The following is a 21,431-nucleotide window of genomic DNA, read 5'->3' as shown; positions in this document are numbered from 1 at the left end:
ATCTGTCTCCATCTCCCCATTTCCCCCTTTATCCCTACTGCTTTTTTGTTGTTGCTGTTCTCTATAGACAAGGCTGGAAATGGTGAGTGCTAATTCAGTTTCTTAGCTCCTTTGTCACCCTCCTGTACATTTAAATATAAGCAGATATCCAGTGTCATCCTGATTGGTTTGGTAATTCCAAAAAAATAACTCAAGTTTGTATAACAAAAAAATTTATGGTTCAGTTACAACTTTATTGAGGAATAATTTATATAACATAACATTCACCCATTTTAACTATACAATTCACTGAGTTTTGGTAAATTTGCTGAGTTATACAACCAATACCATAATCTAATTTTAGAACATTTTTATTACCCCACAAGATCCCTCACACCAGTTTACAGTTAATCACTATTCCTATGGTTCCCTTATTTTTTTTTTTTTTAAGATTTTACTTATTTACTTGAGAGAGAGAGAGAGTACAAGCATGGGGAGCAGTAGAGGGAGAAGGAGAAGCAGGCTCCCCGCTGAGCAGGGAGACCGATGAGGGACTTGATCCCAGAACCCTGGGACCATGACCTGAGCCAAAGGCAGACGCTTAACCGACTGAGCCACCCAGGTGCCCATGGTTCCCTTATTTTTAACCCCTACTGGAAAACATCAGGTGCCCCTGTGGCTTTGGTTAGGGACAGTAAAAGCACACAGGGAATTTTAAAGTTAGAAATTTTGTATGGAGGGGCGCCTGGGTGGCTCAGTCAGTTAAGCCTCTGCCTTCAGCTCAGGTCATGATCCCAGGGTTCTGGGATCAAGTCCCGCATTGGGCTCCCTGCTCAGCGGGGAGCCTGCTTCTCCCTCTCTGCACTCCCCCTGTTTGTGTTCCCTCTCTCGCTGTGTCTCTCTCTGTCAAATAAATAAATAAAATCTTAAAATTTTTTTTGCATGGAATTTCTGTCAAGTCTAGTGTTTTAGAATTCCTAGAGTCAACAGGAAAACAGATAGGCTTTGTGGAAACAACTCTTTTCCATCCTTTCCTGCAAGGATTTCAGAGTTTATGCCATGTAAGGCCCTGCCAGCTTCCTATAATTTTGATGTCATCTCCTGGAGTTTCTTGATGTCTCATCAACTTAGCCATTACAGTCGCAGGACTTTAGGCAGGTCTTTCTCTGAGACCAATTTACCTTATAGACCAACAATCCAACTCTGAAGCAAGAAATTTCTAGTACTTTTTACTTGAGCAGTTTGTTCCAGACCTAAATAATCATTTGCATAGGCGGTAATGAAAAGCAGTTTTGGGATGCCTGGGTGGCTCTGTTGGTTAAGCTCTGGTCTTGATCTCATGGTCATGAGTTCAAGCCCTGCATTGGGCTCCATGCCCAGTGTGGAACCCACTTAAAAAAAAAAAAGGCGATCTAAAGGACTTATATGAATGGTAAATAGCTAAAACATAATAGCCAAAAATACTAAAACAAAAATACAGTAAAGTTTAGATAGATGTCTTATTTTTCATACTACCCAGATTACTCATCTCTAAATTTTGTATTGTACATCCCTATCAGTGTGATGGGATTTGGGGTGGGGGAGAGCACAGATTCAATTTATACATGAATATGTAATTTCTATAGATGTACTGTTGTTCCAATATATACACAAGCTAAATTTTGAATGAAATAAAGATTAAAAGTACTACTTAAAAATAATTACAAGATTACCATTCTCAGTTTGTCTTTTGGGAATGAGAAGCAAGTGGCATCCCTCTGCCCAGGGAGGCCTTATTCTTCACTTTTCCCACATATCCTGGTTAACAAATACCTGTTTTATCATATCAAGAGATTAATCTGAGATCTTTCTTAAATTGGCCTTCTTAGGAAATGGTATTTCAGTGTTGAAATGTCATGGTTCTTTTTTTTTTTTTTTGGTAAGATTTTATTTATTTATTTGACAGAAAAAGAGAGAGAGCATAGCAGGGGGAGAGGGAGAGGGAGAGGCAGGCTCCCCACTGAGCAGGGAGCCCGATGCAGGGCTCGATCCCAGGACCCTGGGATCATGATGTGAGCTGAAGGCAGACGCTTAACTGAATGAACCACCCAGGTGCCCCGAAATGTCATGATTCTTAACTGTTAATGTTTACTTTATTTATGACTAATGTTCTAAAATAGAATTTACTTTACTTTTTTTCATATTAAGTGATTATGATAGTCTAGCCACACTTTTATGTAGTCAGTCTTCCCCTGCTCCATTTATCTGAAATAAGTCACTCGTGGGGCGCTTAGGTGGCTCAGTCAGTTAAGCGTCTGCCTTTGGCTCAGGTCATGATCCCAGGGTCCTGGGATTGAATCCCATATAGGGCTCCCTGCTCAGTGGGGAGCCTGCTTCTCCCCCTCCCTCTGCTGCTCCCCCTGCTTGTGCTCTCTTGTGCTCTGTCAAATTAAAAAAAAAAAAAATCTTAAGGGCGCCTGGGTGGCTCAGTCAGTTAAGCGTCTGCCTTCGGCTCAGGTCATGATCTCAGGATCCTGGAGTCGAGCCCTGCATCAGGCTCCCTGCTCAGTGGAGAGCCTGCTTCTCTCTCTCCCTCTGCTGCTCCCCCTGCTTGTGTGCTCTCTCTCTCTCCCTCCCTCTCTCTGTCAAGTAAATAAAGTTTAAAAATCTAAAAAAAAAATCTTAAATAAGTCACTTCTATTTCTTCTTAAAAATTCTTTCAGGAGAGGAAATGAGATTCTGGTGGAAACAAAGTCTAATTTATAACATAATAGAGACCACTTGCAAACTATGTGATTTGAGCAAGTTTTTTAAGCTCTGTAGGCACCTGGCTAGCTCAGAACATGCAACTCTTGATCTCAGGGTCATGAGTTCCAGTCCCACGCTGAACATAGAGATTACTTGGAAAAAAAAGTAAACACTCTCTGCACACTCTGTTTCCTCTTCGGTAAAATGGGTATAAGGTAGTACTGCATCATAGGATTGCTGTGAGAGTAAATATGCACATGAGCACATGGTGAGCACTATAATAGCACTTGTTAAATAATTAGATAAATATATTTGGTTGAATCCAAATACAGTGTAGGAGTGGTTTTAAATTCACGTTTTTTGGTTTTAAATATATCTATATACATATTTATTTTTATTAAGTACTGTTAACATTTTGAGGATTAATTTGGCTACTATCATGAGGATGTTAAAAAACAAAAATGTTAAGCCTACTATTTAGAGTTCATGGTTTTTTTTTAACATTTTATTTATTTGAGAGAGAGAGAGCATGAGCCAACGCTGGGGGGAGGCTGTGGAGGAACAGAGGGAGAGGGACAAGCAGACTCCAAGCTGAGCACAGAGCCCGATGTGGGGCTTGATCTCACAACTCTGAGATCATGACCTGGGCCAAAATTAAAAGTTAGATGCCTAACTAACTAAGCCACCCAGGGACCCCTCGTATATTCTTTTTAAAAAGAGAAGGTGCTGATAGTTCATTGAGGAAGGCAGAAATAATTCTTAGATTTATAAATCAAGTAGCAAACAGCTTTCATGTATTTTATCCCTGTCAAATGTTTTCTCATGACTTTCATATTTGTGTTTCAGGGGTCTCTGGGGATAACTTATTTTCCTATTCCCAAGGTATCTTTTGACAGTACTGTGTCTCTTTACATTTGAGGGATTTTATTGATATTTGAGACAAACAGTAAATATACTAAATATTTTATTGAAATTCCTGCTTATTTTGAACATACAAAAATATTTCTTTTAAGGTTTTCACGTTTCTAGTAGTTTATTAATATAATTTCTGATTACTATATCTTTAAAAAAATTTTTTTATTTAAATTCAATTTAGTTAACATATAGTGTAAAATTGGTTTCAGGGGTAGAATTTAGTGACTCATCAGTTGCATCTAATACCCAGTGCTCATTACATCAAGTGCCCTCCTTAATCCCCATCACTCAATTATCCAATCCCCTGACCCCCATCCCCTCCAGCAACCTTCAGTTTGTTTCCCATAGTTAAGAGTCTCTTATGGTTTGCTCCCATCTCTGTTTTCAATTTACTTTATTTTTCCTTCCCTTCTCTGTTGTTCATCTGTTTTGTTTCTTAAATTACACATTTGAGTGAAATCATACAGTATTTGTCTTTCTCTGACTGACTTATTTCACCTAGCATAAGACCCTCTAGTTCCATCCATGTCATTGCAAATGGCAAGATTTCATTCTTTTTGATGGGCAAGTAATAGTCCACTGTGTATATATAACACATCTTCTTTATCCATTCATCTGTCGACGGACATCTGGACTCTTTCCATAGTTTGGTTATTGTGGACATTACCTGTAAACATTGGGGTGCAGGTGCCCCTTCAGATCACTATTTTTGTATCCTTTGGATAAATACTTAGTAGTGCAATTGCTGGGTCGTAGGGTCTGATTATTGTATCTTAATGTGGAATTTAAAGGATGATTCTGCACTTTAAAATGAGATGCTTTGGTTGTGATTTCCCTACTGAGCACTGTATTTTTTCTTTATTTTTCTTTAACTGCAGGTTACCTTGTCTATGAATTTGACAAGTTTTGGTTTGAAGAAAAGCCAGAAAGTATTATGTATTTCAACATGTATAGAGAGAAGTTTCATGAAAAGATTAAAGGACTCTTACTGGATTGTAATGTATCACTTACTTTAAAAATATGAATCATCCGTAATATCTTCTATTTCTACCACATTTTGCACACACAACAGAATTTATATGTTGTAATAGAAATTATCTGATCAATTACACTCGTTATATGTAATTTCCTACAAAAATATTTCAGAAGTTCTATTTAAGAAAGCTAGTGGACAATCAGTGTATGTTTACAGTCGTTTATACACTGTTCTCCAAAGGTACCTTATCCTTCCAAAGATCCCTTCTGTAGAGGCCTGCGAACTATAGTTTGGAACTTGGGACTTAGCCCATTTGGTGTAAAAGTATAAATCAGGTATTTGTATTAAATTGGTTGATTAAAATGTGTAAAAATCAGTTTTCATTTTTATGTGTTGTAACTATCAAGTCAGTCTCTTTTCAGAGCTCCTTTCAGATTTTTTGTGTTTTAGTTTGGAAATGATTGTTTTTTATTTCCTTTGTCTTATTATCTCCCTAGGTTAATTAACAGGAAGAGTATTTCTTCATGGCTTTCGTTGCATCTCAGTCACATTCCTGATGTTGCTTCATTAGTAGCAAAAGGCACAGATACATCAGACAGGATAAACAATCATGGCCTCTTCCTTTTTGGTTTCTCTGATTATTTAGTGTAATAGCTAATGAGAGAATGACAGTATTGGTGACTAGCTTTTTTGTTTTTAAATACCACACTTGGAAATATCACAGTGGTATTTTAAAGCTTAAGGCATTTTTTCATCTTCAGTATTTGCTTTTCAGTCCTTGGTAGGAAGGAAATGTGGTTAGTGCTCCATGTGAAGGCCTTTTATGAGGCTTCTTTGCTGGTGAGTGTTTATGAAAAGAGATGTATTTGCTAAGAAAATCTTGACTGTATTCAAAGGACAGTGGCTATTTCCATAAAGCTGTCTTTGAACTGAAACAAGAGGAAAACCTAAAGCTTTTTAAAAATACGCGTTAAACATTGTTGGTTTATTTTACTTACTGTTAACTGTTGCTTCTTTTTGCTTTGCCCCAAGAGTGTTTCTAGAGAATGGTGTATGGACTTTATGGGTATTCTTTGAGTTAATGGTCTGTGGGATTCTAAAGTAGCCCGAGGATGATGACTGTGCATTTTGTATAGCTTTATTCTCCTCAAATCTCAGGAGGGCATCAAGTGCTGTCAAGGGTTACAGAGTGATGAGATTCTAACGGGAATAATTTCTTCCTTATGTGTTTTAGAAATTTGTACTCCTAGCAAAACTAAAAGAGTTTAAAGATATGTGTAATTACTAAGTTCTTCTTAAATGCTACAGAAACCAGCCTGTTAGAGACATAATTTAAACATGATGAGAGTTAGTGCATCTTTTAACGTGGTATATATCAAATGTTTAAGGACTAACTCCTGTGGTATGGCAAGACCTGAGACTTGCACTATTTGTTCATGTCTCTCTGCAAACTTGCCAAAGAGAAGAGTGATAAAAAATATCCGAGTGGAAAATAACAGATGCAGTGCTGGACAGCACGCACATTGAGAACGCAGCATTAAAACTATTATTTTCTCAACAGGATAAAACTTTTAAAAATTGGGTTCATTTTATTATAATCATGGTGGTTTAGCGTCTCAGTATCACAGGAATTTAAAAATTGGTTTTGGTTTCCTGTGGGAGACTTCGCAAACTTTGGATTATCTTTTTTTTTTTTAATTTTTTTAAATGTTTTCAATGTTTTATTATCCAGCTCTAGAGTTCTAGGAGATGTAGCAAAATCCTGGTAAGGATCAGGTGCTAACCATTAAAGTTCATTTTATATATTAAGTGTTTACTCTTACATGGAAAGCAATTCTGTTAGTTTAATTTCCATGCTAAAAATACTTACCTTTATATTTTAATCTTTCAACAGCTGAGGTCTTGAGCTGATTTAAACCTTTGTCAGTATGCTTAATAAAGAATGATCCAATTATGAAAGGGGAAACTTTTTAAATAAGTTTTCCCCTTCTAGGGAGGAAAAAAACTTTAATGTTTTAAGAATGTCATTAGAAAGTTTGGTCAGTAATATGGTTTTTAAATGAACTCTGTTTATACAGTACAGATATTGTCCTGTTTTTGCTTAAAATAATCAGTAACCATTTCAGAAATTCTGTAGTGAATTGGTCTAAAAGCTACCAATAAAATCTAACTGTTTGATAGTCTGGAAGCCAAGCTAAATGTCCCCGCTTGTAAATTAGAATGTAACATAGTGACATACATGAAAAGAAAAACATAATTGTGTCTACCTTCCTACTTTTCCTTGCTTTCAACCTATGTATGTTAGAATTTTACATAGTCTTAAAATCCATATTTAGAATCTTACCTGTTTCTGTAATAATGAATGAAATACCAAAGTAGTGATAGAATTGAAGTAGCAGGAAAATTATGTTTGCTTTAGCATCAGAAAAGTGAATCGATGTTGAAATGAATTTTTGTGTGTGCCAGATCGAAGAGAGTGTGCCAGTGACAGGAATAGTGTAAACATACGATTACACTGGTTGTAGTTCAACTACGTTCTGAAAGACAATCTTTAAAGAAATAGGAGAAATCAGGGGATATCAGTGTATCAGTGAACCTAGACCAGCCTCTCTTTGTATGTATATATGGTGGTAGAGTTAGATATAAAATCAGTGTCTTACTGGCACCAGTTTAGAAAACAAGATCTTTTTCTTGAAAATGCCCATCCTGGGTTTTTTTTCTGTTTTAACAACTAGTTGGATTTGTATGTATTTTTCTATGTGAAAAATATATGTAGTCTTCGTTTTTATTCCAGTATTAATAATTGTTTATGTACTGTTTCTCACCTTTGCATTCAGTGAAATTGAACTCGGTCAAAGATTTGCTCAAAGGAGCAGCATTACATGAGTGAAAAGTGGAATGCTCATTGCCAGAGCAGGAAAGATTACACACTGTCATGGCACGGAAGAGAAGAGGTTTGGCCTGGAGGACAGTAATGTTTATTATCCTCCTTGAATTAATGATTGGGGGCCAGCAGCTGTTTTCTCAGGATAAATGGTCCACCCAGCTTCTCTATGAACAACTCTGGGGAGGCTTACTTTCTATTTTCACATTTATGAACCTCTCCACACAAGCAGATTGTTAACGAAGATTAATGGACTTATTAAACATCTGAGCAAAATCATGAGTGAGCTCATTTCGTTTTGTTTTGTTTTTTTCTGGCTTCAGCTTTTGACAAGAAAAAGTTTAAATGTAGTTCAGCTAAGACCCAACTATTATAGGACAGTTCTTTTTTTTTTTTTTAAATTATAGGGCAATTCTGTGTTTCTGTTAATGTATTCAAAAAACGAGCAGTGGCTTTCCCTGGAGGAAAAAGTGCTGGTTGGCAACTTAAAGAAATAGATTTTTGTCTACTTTGGATAAAACAATTAACTTCTTATGTAAAAGCAATAGTTGAAATGTGATGTCATTTTGTTCGGAATGTTGTGAACAAATAAAAAATGTGTCAAAATTGTTATATAAGCCTTTCTCCTAATCCTTCCGTCTCTTCCCTTCCTCCCCATCCCTTAAGTCATTTATGTTCATGAAATAGTGTCTTTCTTATTTAATCCTTTAATCATGTTCCTATAGATGAATCAGAATATACAGAAAATTTTTATTTTTATGACTTTAACTCATCCATTAATTACCTATTTAAGATGTTACTGGTAACAACAATTGGTTATGAGACCAGAAAAGAAGCTGCCACTCCCACCCCCCATTCTTACAAAGGATAGGAATAATTCATACTGCACTGCAGTATGTTTTACTTAACTTTGCAATGAATCTTAGACACATTTTTATATTAATACATAGCTTCCTTAGTCGATTTATATACAGCTGCAGAGCATTCCTGTGTGTGTGTGTGTGTGTGTCTTATTTTGAACTAAACAAAAATAGTACATATGTCACTGGTTGGATACAGCAAAAGCAGTACTAAGTTAGTACTAATTATAGCTTTAAATGTATGTATTGAAAAAAGAATGGCTGAAAGCTAAAGACAAAGCAATCATCTCAGGGAGTTTGGCAAAGAACAAAATAAACCTAAAGAAAATAAAGGAAATACTAAAGGCAAGAGCCCAGATGCAAGGAATAGAAATGCATACCATAGAATCAACAAAAGTAAAAAGCTGTTGCTTGAAAAGACTAGTAATACTGATAAACCTTGGTGAGATAAATTAAGAATAAGGAAGAAAGCAAATAATGATATCAAGAATTAAATATGAAACATCACTACAGATCCTGCAAATACTGAAAAGAAAATATATTAAGGATAACCTCAAAAATTTGAAAATTTAGATGAAATATAAACATTTCTAGAAAAATATCCTTATTACCAAAACAAAACTATACAAGAAGAAATAGGGAAGCAAAAAGTCCTAGCATTGTTATGTGGATTCAGCAATTTAAAATCTTTCCATTAAAAAACCTACAGTCCTGTGTGGCTTGCACTGGCGAATTAACACATTTAAGAATAAAATAATGACAGTTTTCACAATCTCTTCTACATAAAGGGTGGACACCCTGTAATTCATGAAACTATCATAATTCTGATGACTCAAGTCCAACCAGAACAGAATGAAAAAGAATAATTATATGCCACTGTCATTTTAGATGCTGTAATGCTAAATAAAATAGAAGCATACTGAAATCCAGAAATAAATATATTAAATCAATAATGAACTACATATAGATATGCTGTTTTTTTTGTTTTTTGTTTTTTTTAAAGATTTTATTTTTTAGAGAGCGAGCGAGAGAGAAACAGCATGAGAGGGGAGAGGGTCAGAGGGAGAAGCAGGCTCCCCGCTGAACCGGGAGCCCGATGTGGGACTCGATCCCAGGACCCTGGGATCATGACCTGAGCCGAAGGCAGATGTTTAACCATCTGAGCCACCCAGGCGCCCTAGATATGCTGTTTTAATGTGTGATCAGTTATAACTCAGTTGGGTTAATTCCCAGAATAATATTAATGAAATTTACCACATTAGCATTTGAAAATGACATAATCTTAAAAGTTGCAGAAAAAGCATTTGATAAAAATTCAACATCCATTCATGTTAAAAACTTAGCAAATAAGAAATAGAAAGGGGTTACCTTAATTTTACAAAATTTATCTATAAAATGAACAATAGCAAATATATTTAATGGTAAAACATCGGGATGAGAATTGAGAAAGGATGTCACCACTTGTATCCATCCGTTTTTGCCACAATAACAACGTGTAACAACCAATCACACAAAATCTTAGTGGCATACAAAAAAAAGCATTCCCTCCTCACACATGGGTAGGCTAACCAGGCAGCTTTGCTAATCTCCGCTGGATTCAGCTGGCCTTAAATACAGGTCATGGGTTCGGTTCCTGTCAGCTCCATGTGATCTACTCATCTGGGACCAATGGGCTACCTGAGGCATGCTCTTTAATGGTGCAGCAGAAACACAAGAACAAGCCCAATGGCTCACAGGTATTTCGAGCCTTTGCTCACTCACATTCCCTTGGTCGTATAGCAAGTCACATGGTCAAGTCCAACATCAATGGAACAGGGAAATGTACTCTAAGGAAGGGCTAAGGAGTGAACATTTGATGAATAATCCAAATTGTCACAGCACATCTATTCAAAATTGTGCTAGAGTCCTACCTAGTACAATAAAACAAGTGGATGGGAGGAAGGTAAAGTTATTATTCATAAATGATATAAATGTGTACATAGAAAATCCCAAAAGAACTGATCTGATATCAAGGGTAGAGGAGGAATTTTTGATCATTTATCAAGGGTGAGGGATTCTTAGCCCAATTCTTGTTAAATTGCGCCCTTGTAGACATGCCTAAGAAGGATTTAGTAGAAAAAGGCAGCTCAGAGAAGCCTGACTATAAGGTTTGATCAAGGGGAAGCATCTTGTCACTACCGCCTACTGCCTGACAGCAAAGAAACGAACTTCTATGTTTTCTTCCGTATTCTTGACAGAAACATGCTACTCTAAGGTTGTGGTCTGTTGTAGTTTGGATTCCCCCAGAATCAGACCTTAAGATAAGGATTTGTCATTCATTTGGGAGGTGATCCCAGGAAACACTGGTAAGGGAGTGAGGGAATTGAAGTCATCCCATAAAGGGTTTTGTATTAAGCAAAATAATACTGTGTAACAGGATTTTGAGTCCCTGGGTGAGGGTGAGGGGACTAAAGTATTTATATAAAAACTCCCATCAGTTATTGGGCAAGGGCCGCTCCCAGGGGTGTGTGGTTCTCGCTGTTCATCTATCGTGCCATGCGCAGGCGCACAAAGATGGCTCTGACGGCCGGAAGACCCTATAGAGATGCTGACATGACAACAGGAAGTCAGGCCCGCATGCGCCGGAGTGGTGAGATCAAAGTGATAGGTGAGGGATATTGCAGACATCTGCTACAAGACCATTTTACAGGTAACAGCAGGGGAAATAAGCACCGGGGGAACCTCATAAAGTCAAGGGGAAAAAAACACAACAGTAGATAGAATGTGGAGCTGATGAAAACAAATAGAATGCTGCCTGACAGCCTGTGGGCTTCCTGGCCCTTCCGCCATTCTTTGTTTTTGGCTTAAAACAAGCCTGGGCTTTGTCTTATACCTCTTTTTTTACTCTCTTGTTTATTCTTTCCCTATTTCTTCTGCACTCGGTTTGTAACACGAGAAAAAGGTTACTGCAGGTGTTAAGGATGAATTTAGCTTGGCTGGAAAGGTGCCATGAAGATTGGTTTCTATCTCCCTAGGAATCTCAGACTGTTCTTCTGTCTAACCGAAAGTACCTTCTGGCTCAAAAATTCTGGAATTCTGGGATAGATATCACGATTCTAATAATGATTATAGTGTCTTAGAAGTTGTTATAAGTGCCATAAAATATAGACTCCCAAAATTAAAAATCTGTACCAATTACATTTAAAGTAAATTTATGCCTATTGATTCTAAAGACCTTCACTTGCTATTGGGCAGTTTTGTAATCTAGGTGAACTGCAAGTTTTACATTCAGAGATGGATCCAAAATGGCAAACTTTCAAAGGTATTAGCAGTACTTTATTGGATATATTAGCTGACAACTGGGTTAATACATTAAATAGAAATAGCATTTTCCTTGGTAACTGTTCATATTTAAGTGTTTATAAACATAAAATGCACCACTCAGTTTTCCTCTCCTGTCAACTTGAACTATAATTAAAGCATGTTAAATTTCTTCATGTTCAATCGTAAGACTCCCACCTTCTCAAAAGAGCCAATCAAATACAGTCACTTATTTGCACATTGCATGTGCCAGAGTGCGTACTGAGCATTTTGCTTTCTCCTTCCAAAAACACAGAGAATAAAAGTCACAAGAAATAAATATTAACTTTTCTTTAAAAAGTCCAAAACTCTCTATCAGAATTCTTTTATCTGCTTAGGGTGAAATAAAGGGAATAGGTGTTTTGTTTTCGTGTTTGAGTTATCCGGTCAGCAAAGATTCCCACTGGTATGTCACCACTTTTTCCTGAAGGTGATTATGTGGCACAGTTCACGGTCTGCCCTGACTTCATCAGTTCTCGTTTCAGCTGTTCGAAGCACACAAACATAATGACGTTCCAGGATCCAAGTCGCAAGAAGGAAGGTACAAATCTAGAAAAGGGCATGTCACCATTCTCTTGAGTTTGTTAGAATTCTTTTTTTTTTTGTCAGAGAGAATGAGAGAGAGAGCACACAAGAAGAGGTTGTGGCAGGCAGAGGGGGAAGCAGGCTCCCCACTGAGCAAGGAGCCCGATGCGGGACTCGATCCTAGCACCCTGGGATCATGACCTGAACCGAAGGCAGACGCCTGACCGACTGAGCCGCCCAGGCGTCCCTAGTTTGTTAGAATTCTTAAAGCTATTATCACACAGGGGCACCTGGGTGGCTCAGTTGGTTAAACCGCTGCCTTCAGCTCAGGTCATGATTCCAGAGTCCTGGGATCGAGCCCCGAGTCGGGCTCCCTGCTCATGCAAGAAGCCTGCTTCTCCCTCTGCCTGCCACTCTCCTTGCTTGTGCTCTTGCTCTCTCTCTGTGTCAAATAAATAAAATCTTTAAAAAATATATTTTAAAAAAAGCTATTATCACACAAACAGCTTCTGCTTCTCATCGCACACTTTTCTCACGTAAATTTAGGCACTTAAAAGTACCTATTCCTCACCTTGCCAGCGATGCCTAAGATAATGTTTCATCTAGCTGTCTAATACTGCTTCAGAACAACAAAACCCAGACGATCACGTCTATCCAAATACATAAACGGCCTTCATTCCCACCGCACCAAAGCATGTGTCCTTTCTGAAAGGGCATTTCCCAATAACTCGCCTTTTTTGAGGAGCGGGGAAATTTTTGCTTTCTTTCGCTCTGCTTTCTGAATGGGAGGTAGGAAACTGTTGAAAGAGGAGGAGGAGAGGGCACCTGGGTGGCTCAGTCGATTAAGCGACTGCCTTCGGCTCAGGTCATGATCCTGGAGTCCCAGGATCGAGTCCCGCATCGGGCTCCCTGCTCGGCAGGGAGTCTGCTTCTCCCTCTGACCTCCCCTCTCTCATGCTCTCTCTCTCTCTCCCAAATAAATAAATAAAATCTTTTGAAAAGAAAGAGGAGGAAGAGAAAGCAAAGAAAAAGCGATGAGTAAGTGGACCATTTTCCAAAGTGAAGAAATTAGTGCTGTCCAGATCTTGGCAATTCTCAGCCTAAGAGTGTCAAGGAGCTAAGGGCATTTTTTTCTTTTTGGTTTTTGGGTTTTGGATGGTTTGTTTTTGTTTTGTTTTGTTTTGTTTTGTTTGTTATGCTGTCAAACTGTGCAGACCAAATGATTGATTTTGAATGCCTGTTTGCAGCAATGAGACATTCGGGAGAAAAAGATGTCATCAGTTAAATCTGCCGTGGATAGAGTTTTTAAAAGAGATCTGGCCTATAAAAATCATGCCCCGAAGGTTTTTGCAGGGGGGGGGGTTGTTTTGTTTTGTTGTTGTTGTTGTTGTTTTTAAGGTCTCAACATATTTCTCCTGACTCCTGGGTGTGTGTGTGTGTGTGTGTGTGTATTTTAATTGTGGTACAATGTTCATAAGTTTACCATTTTAACCATTCTAAGTGTATAATTCAGTAGCATAAAGTACATTCACATTGTGAGCAACCATCACCACTACCCATCTCCAGAACCTTTTGGTCATCCCTAACTGGAAACTCTACCTATTAAACAGTAATTCCCGGGCACCTGGGTGGCTCAGTCAGTTAAGCATCTGCCTTTGGGTCAGTCATGATCTCGGGGTCCTGGGATCAAGCCCGGTGTCAGGCTTCCTGCTCAGCATGGGGAGTCTGCTTCTCCCTCTCTGTCTGCCCTTCCCCCCACCCCCCACTCGTGCTCTCGCACTCTCTCTAATAAATGAATAAAATCTAAAAAAAAATCAAACCAATAATTCCCTACCCCCCCACCTCCCCTCAACCTCTGGTAATCACCATTCCACCTCTGTCTCTATGAATCTGACTACTCTAGATACCTCACATAGGTGAAATCATACAATATTTGTCCTGTGTCTGGCCCATTTGATTCAGCATAATGTTTTCAGTGTTCATCCTTGTTGCAGCATATATCCCCAAAAGGTTTCAAGTTTGAAAAAAATAAAAATATTGTTAAATGGTTAATGGTTAATAACTGAGATATCCATTCTAAATTAATTTTATAATATATTTCATTTGTATTAATGTATCATTAGTGCTGATTATGGTGAATTGAAAACCTTGTGTATATGTGTATGGTGCATTTATGCTTATTTTATAGTCTGAGGCATTGCCTTACAATTGTAAATGGTTATAGAAGTTGCTATATTATCACTAGTTTAACCCTTATAGAGTGTATCCATACATTAGTTCATACTGTATTTTCTTAGGAAGGTAGTATCCAATGTAATACTGCTTAATGGGAAATGTGATCTACTACACAATACTAGTTTCAAGGTGAGTGTAAAAATTATCCAAACCACATCATTTTCTGCTTGACTTTTCTAGGTCAGTGGCAATGATTTTTCTCTAGTTTTACTTTAATACAGTCAAAAAATCTGAGTCCATCAAGTTAAAATAGTGAAAATTTCAGCAATCACACTACTGGATATTTACCCAAAGAATACAAGAACACTAACTCAAAAGGATACACGCACCCCTATGTTTATAGCAGCATTATTTACAATAGCCAAGATATGGAAACAGCCAAGTGTCCATTGATTGATGAAGACACACACACACACACACACACACACACACACACACACTGGAATATTATTTAGCCATAAAAAAGAATGAAATTTTGCCATTTGCAATGATGCAGATGGAGATAGAGAGTATAATGCTAAATGAAGTAAGTCAGTCAGAGAAGACAAATACTGTATAATTTGACTCGTATGTGGAATTTAAAAAACAAGCAAAGGGAAATAATAAGAGAGAGAGACAAATCAAGAAACAGACTCTTAACTATAGAGAATAAACTGATGGTTACCAGAGGGGAGGGGGGCAAGGGAATGGGTTAAATGGTTGATGCGGATTAAGGAGTACACTTGTTGTGATGAGCACTGGGTGATGTATGGAAGTGTTGACTCACTATATTGTACACCTGAAAGTAATATAGCACTAACAAATTAAAATAAAAACTTAAAATTAAAAAAATTATTTGAATAGTGAAAATCACATCTTGTTTTCTTATAGCCCTTTATTATGCTTTCCCTCCACGTTATAGTTCTCTAGCCCTGATCAGGCAAAATCCTGTCCACATTCCCAATAGATTGGGACCAAGGGAAAGGTCACTGAATTTAAGTGAGCCTCTGATCAAGGCTGAGAAAATTTTAATAACAGTTTTCCATTTTCTGGCCCAGTGGAATTAGCGAATTGGAGATCGTTATGGCAAAGAAAAATAGACACTAAGCATACGGCATAGACTAAGGCTGGTCAACTATTTAGACAAGAAAGCATCCCAAAGCACACAGATGGCCTGAACACAACATTATAGACAGAGAAGACCATATCCTACCCTTTGAAAAAAGCCAACGGTCCTTCCTTAGTGAGCACTGTCATGGCACAGTTGGGCACATTCGTGTACTGTCCTGGTGGAGAATTAACAAATCGGGTTTTTACCACATCCACTGGCGAGGACAGGACTGTTGTGCAAAATCCAGCGATGAGAGCTGACACGAAGTGGCAGGGTAAGTCGTCTAAAATGGATCAATGAAACAAGTCAGCAGCAGACTTTGGGAAGAAGCTTCTAGTTTTTAGTTATCTATCAGATCCTTGGAAACCTGATGATATCAGGAGACCAACGTGGATGTCTTTATATAAATAAATAAAATATAATAAGGAAGGTTTTACTTACCCTTACCAAAAAAGATGACAAAGAGTACATGGCACAGTGATGTGATTAAAAAAATAACCTGTCAGTCTGCTCTGTGCCCTTAGGGTATGGCATAATGCCTGAGACATAGGCATCTAATACTTTTTTATTGAATTAAAGTCATTGTCCAGGGAGAATTTCAATATCTCTAGAACCTGTTAGACTATCTTAGGAACCTATCCAACGGTGCTACTTTTTGGATGAAAACACTGATGAGCTCCTTACATAACCAGTACATTTGGCTATAGTGTGGGATGGACTCACCTCCCGAGTTATGCTATATAAAGAATAAGAGGCTAACCAAAGTCCCATATATTATAATTAAATGAGAATAATGCTGATGTAAGAATATAATTACACTTTCTCTTTGTTGCAGAAAAAAATTGGTTGCAGCAAAACTTCTAAAAGTTAGCCTTTTGGGGTTTTGGTTTGTTTTTGGTTTTGGTTTGTTTTGTTTGCTTAAAAGTTCTATCTAGTGTTCAAAATTACTTAATTTTTTTAACTGTTACGATTAAGGGATTCAGTACAATGTGGATAGAGAACCTCCAGGATGAAATTGTAAATGTGCAGACTCACAGGTTACATATCTAGGAGGAAGTTACCTGCTAGGAGTTTCTTTTTCACAAGGGCCTCCTTCATTAGGTCGTATGTAACTAGCTCTGTACAATTGATGATGACATTTCTTGTCAGATTGGGAGTAGTCCCTAGAAAAAAGAAAATGTATAATAGCTCCATTATATGATAAGGTGCTAACAGGATATATGTGTTTTAATAATTATCAGATTCACCTTGAAGTCAGTTACCTTTCCAAAGGCCTGTCAGGCCTTCCGTTGTCGCTATGATTCTGTAAGCATTGTAAGTCCCAGTGTAGCGAGGTTTGAGACCATGTGCTTGAAGTCTGTGCTTGAAGTCTGACCTTCACGACCTCTGTGGGTTGCCCGATGAATACTGCCACTCCTCCAGTCGTCAGACCAGCTGCGATCTTGCTTCCTAAACTAGCTGTTGCTATCCGGAGAGAAAAGATATTTATCAAGCAAAAATGAAAAACAAAAACAAAAAACAAGACCCAGAGTGCAACTCTATATGTCTTTTTTAATTTTAGTGGTTAGTATTACTGTCTCTTTATATCTTTTCTATTTCCCTAATGCTTGTGCATGTGATGATCATGTACTGAGTATGTACTAAATCACTTTAGGGCTAGAAACTTCAAAGTTGACTAGAATTAAAAAATAAATAAATGAAGACTTTCAAGGACAAAGAAAACACAATGCCTACTTAAACAGTGCTTAGTTCTTTCCTATAGCTAGCTCTCTTTTTCAGTTTTTTTCCAACTGGAAGCAGGTACCAGTCACCAATGATGCTCAGCCTTCCTCTTATGGATGGTAATGTTATTTATTGGACTTAGGGGTCTTAGGAAAATTCCAAGTGGACTAACTGCCCCCAGATGGGATGTTGAGTGGTATTAGGCTACAACAGATTACAAAGGGAACAAAAATAGAAAGAAGTGAAGAAAGTGATTTTTGATTTGAAAATTTGAAAAATGAGCTTAGATTACTCAAGACAGATATTATTTAATAAACTATACATAGTCTTGGAGCCTTCCTCCCCCAGGCTCATTTCTATCATTGACGTATGGACCAAGAACATTTACTCATCAAGGACTTTCTCAGTCTGTCTGTTTCCCAATCTGTAAAATGGAGATAACAATATCTATTTCATAGAGTTATTGTGTGAGTTAAAATAATATCAATATAGCACATAACATACTGTCCTGCATATAGAAAGTACATAAGTTCTTTTCATAACCATATGATTGTCCTCTTTTCTCCTCATGCTTGTCCAGGAGCTGAGCGTACAATAGATAACCATCTTTTAATTGGCAAGATCATATGATTACAATTCCCTTCACTTTGGGCCCACATTTATAATCTTATTTTGATGCACTCATCCTGTCCTCCAGTCCGTTTCTCATTTCCCCGTCAAGCCCTTTGAGGGAGAGGCTACATTTTCTGTCTTCACTTCTCATGGGTCTCCTCATAGTTCCTCCTCAATCCTCCACAATCCAGCTTCCATCTCCAGTACTCCCCTTTGATGTTTTGGCGAAGGAGACCCATGGGGTCCTGCTGTTAGGCACATCCATCATGTTTTGTCCTTTTCACACTAGATCTCTCTGCTCTGTTTGACCCAACTGATGGTTCCTTCTGCAACTCCCTGGAGTCTATCCCAGACATTTCTCCTAAGCTCATGTGTTGACTGGATGCTACTTGTTGACACATCTTCATATGCATGTCTTACCTTCCCCCTAAGACAGTTTCACATATTCCTTCCCTCTGTGAATGGTACCTTTAGCCAGAACCTCAGAGGCCATCCTCCATCCCAGCCTTTCCCTTACACCAGCTGCCTACCAAGTCCAGTCAGCTACACTTCCTAAATCTTTCTGATCTCTCTTCCCTGCTGCCATTGTTGTAGCCTACCCTGATCGTTTCTTACTTTCTAACTTACCCTCTTCTTACCCTTTTTCTATATATCCTCTAGATACTGCTGCCAAAGTGATCTTTCAAAAATATAAGTTGTTTAGGCCACTTTCCTGCTTAACATTTTTCAATGACTTCCCATCACTGTAAGGACAAAATCTAAACTTCTTAGCATAGTCTGCAAGGTCCTTTGTGATCTGGCTCCTTCCTGCCTTGGCTTCACCTCTCCCTCCTAGTCCTCCCTCTCTGACTTGTGTGTTCTTGCCACTCCTCTCTGAGCCTTTGTACATGACCTTCGCTCTACTTGGAAGGCCTTTCCTCACCACTTCACCTTACTACGCCTATTGGTCCTTCAAGATTTGATTCAGACATCAGTTCTTCAGGAAAATCTTGCCCGACCATGCCCCCAAGGCTAGGTAAAATATTCCTCTTCCATGTGCCCAACGTCCTGTCATTACTTCTAACAGAGCATGTGTCACAGCACATCCTCACCTATTGACCTATTCACAGCTCATAGCTCTTGCCTAGACAGATATCCATAATCTACGCATCCAGCAGTTTCTGGCACATGGCAGCTCAATAAAGCTAATGAAATGCACGGAATAGGCATAACATAGAGTACTGCCAAAATATGTCCTATTAACTTAGTATCTAAAGTACTCAACAATTGGGTAGAACAGTCAACTGTGAAGCAAACTACCAGAATGGACAGCTTTATGTCTTTTGTGATTCTTCTCTTGCTACATCTACAAATAGGACAATGCAGTATGGATCTCAAAGCATCTAGACTTTACTTTGAAACTGTATAGAATAAACTCATTATATGTTTGTATAACTAATATTTATAACTTGTCCCATAAAGTTATGTAATCCTAAGGTCACTTTTTTTTTTTTTAAAGAAAAACAGACTGCCACATGCAGCACCTCATTTGGATGTGTCTGGAGTCTTGGAAGCCTGACTACCCTACATTTCCCTACAAATGGACTTGAGAGCTTGTTTGGGAGTTCTAGCAGGGGAGTGCAGCTACTCCTATACCATTGACCAAAGAATGGTCCTCCTCTATCGGGGAAGGTCATCCTCTTTGACCGTTTGCAGAACTTTGAGTTAAACATTTTTCTGCAGCCCATCCATCTTCTCCAGATGGATATCCAAATTAGGCCCAAAGCTTCCACGACTGACCAGGTGATTTTTATAAGTATAAATCTGCATCTGAAAAATTGATTTTGCACATTTCCTTTTCTTTCTATGAACAGTGAGTACCAAGCTAATATTGGCTGTCTGCTTGCCAATTTGTTATGAAGACCACCCCTGCACGTAACATTGCTTGAACAGAGCTGGGCCCAGGGCATGTCTCTGGCTGTCTGCCCCTCCCAGGAATGCTCATTGCTTACTTTCTTTCCCTGTGCTGAAGAACTCCAGGACGGTGTCGTAGAGGCCGATCCTAAGAGAGGCAAAGCTTATTTGTCTCTGGAGACCAGCAGGCAGCCCACTATAGAGTTTCATTGGCCCTTCAGTTTTTGCCAGAGTGGTGACTGTACCCAGGACACCTTTATACCTAATGGCTCTGGAGGTCTGGCATTCACCTTGGATCTGGAAATGAGAAAGGTGCAGGTCAGAGGGACGTAAAAATTGAGTAAGGAGTTCCTACCTGGTGAGGAAAAAACAAAGACTGGCAACAGGCTGTCTGTTCTCTGTGGAGAAACCTCAAGCCAAGATTTTTCCCACTGTTTTCCTATTTTCAGTTCGTTTTCCCTTCTCAGCAACATCTCCTCTATATCTCTGTATCTCTCTAGCTATATATATGAAGAGAGATTAGCTACAATGAGAATTTTGAACATTCCCACCCTCCCTGTATAAATCCTCCAGAACCCCTAAGCAGCAGATGGGAAGGTGCCCCCACCAAATTAAGGAAGTCAAAGAACCTGACTTGTAAACTTGGGAGACGCTGATAGTCTTAGCTCTTAGAACATTTAGTGCACCCTAACTTTGGGGGCTGTCGCAGTAGTCACGGTCAACGTATCTTCCGTGGCTTCTAGTGGTTCTTCCGTTAATCTCGGAGAAGTGCCAGTTTCCCGCCCCCCTGCATCCAGTTCTGTGACCAGCCCACACCGTTAAGGTGGCCACCTGCCCTACCCGAGGAGTTGGTTTAACCAAAGCCGTCATCAAAAGGGCTCACGGAATAGGTGTCCCCTCTCTGCCCTGAGACACCTCCCCATCCTCATCTCGCTCGCTACCTGGAGCCGAACTTTGGCCGTGTCCAGCGGGAAGGTGATCACATCCGCCACACAGGCCGCCACGCCAGCTGAGAAGATCTTGACCGGCATCGTCGGGGGCACGTCCGAGGCTGTCGGGCCCGCCATCTTCGCTCAAAGAGCGAAGCGACGAGCGGGCGCCCACAGGGCGGAATTTCTCCCTGCCTTTCCGCTCCTGTCCCGCCAGGACAGTAAACCGGCTCCCTGACTTCGCGGGAGGCGGTGCGCCGGCCGTGGCTGCAGGTGGAGCGCAGCAGAGGGGCCGAGCCGGGCCGCGCCTCCCGCCTTCGCACCCTAGTGCCAGGAGGACCCAGGGGCGCAGGCTGGCGGCGCCCGTGCGCCCTGCCCGCGCCGGGAGACTTATATAGCCCGCCGCTCCCGGGCTCGCCAGCTCTCGGCGGAGCCGGGCGTGGGAGCTGGCGGGGGCGTGCCCTGGGGCGCCCGGTCCCTCCCACCCGCAGGCTCGCTGCGCGCCTGGGAAGCCGCTCCCCGCGCACCTGGCGGTCTGCGCCCGCGTGTCCCAGGGAGGGCGCACCGCGGCAGCCCCCCCACCCCCACCCGGCGCCTGGCTGCGTGTCCTCGGTTGGGGTGGAGGGGGGGTTTTCTAAACAAGCGCGATCTCGGGGATCCTGGTAAAAAGTCCTGCGGAGCTGGAGCTCTCCCAAGCGAGAATGTGGCGCCCCTTTTATTCCTCTGACTCTCCGGGAACCTTGCA

At 39.7% G+C, this 21,431-nt stretch overlaps 2 protein-coding genes across 2 annotated transcripts in view; one reads left to right on the top strand and one right to left on the bottom strand.

Annotated features, from left to right (window-relative positions):
* Nucleotides 1–8,098, top strand: part of ELMOD2 (ELMO domain containing 2) — a 29,372-nt gene extending 21,274 nt beyond the window's left edge. The window contains exon 9 of the mRNA XM_081811853.1: nucleotides 4,500–8,098. Coding sequence (XP_081667979.1) covers nucleotides 4,500–4,645 — 146 coding nt within the window. The 3' untranslated portion in view covers nucleotides 4,646–8,098. The remainder of the gene's footprint in view (nucleotides 1–4,499) is intronic.
* A 3,314-nt stretch (nucleotides 8,099–11,412) lies between these two features.
* UCP1 (uncoupling protein 1) lies at nucleotides 11,413–20,987 on the bottom strand. The gene is given in 7 exon segments (XM_081813068.1): nucleotides 11,413–12,229; nucleotides 15,633–15,813; nucleotides 16,592–16,693; nucleotides 16,793–16,877; nucleotides 16,879–16,994; nucleotides 19,856–20,054; nucleotides 20,699–20,987. Coding segments are annotated over 7 exon segments (924 nt in total). The 5' UTR covers nucleotides 20,825–20,987; the 3' UTR covers nucleotides 11,413–12,114.
* Nucleotides 20,988–21,431: the final 444 nt, after the last annotated feature.

This window comes from Leptonychotes weddellii, chromosome 2 (genome assembly GCF_054177405.1).
Source record: "Leptonychotes weddellii isolate Sample4059 chromosome 2, ASM5417740v2, whole genome shotgun sequence".
Taxonomy (NCBI): domain Eukaryota; kingdom Metazoa; phylum Chordata; class Mammalia; order Carnivora; family Phocidae; genus Leptonychotes; species Leptonychotes weddellii.
Note: the sequence above shows the minus strand (reverse complement) of the source record. Positions and strands in the feature narration are given on the sequence as shown.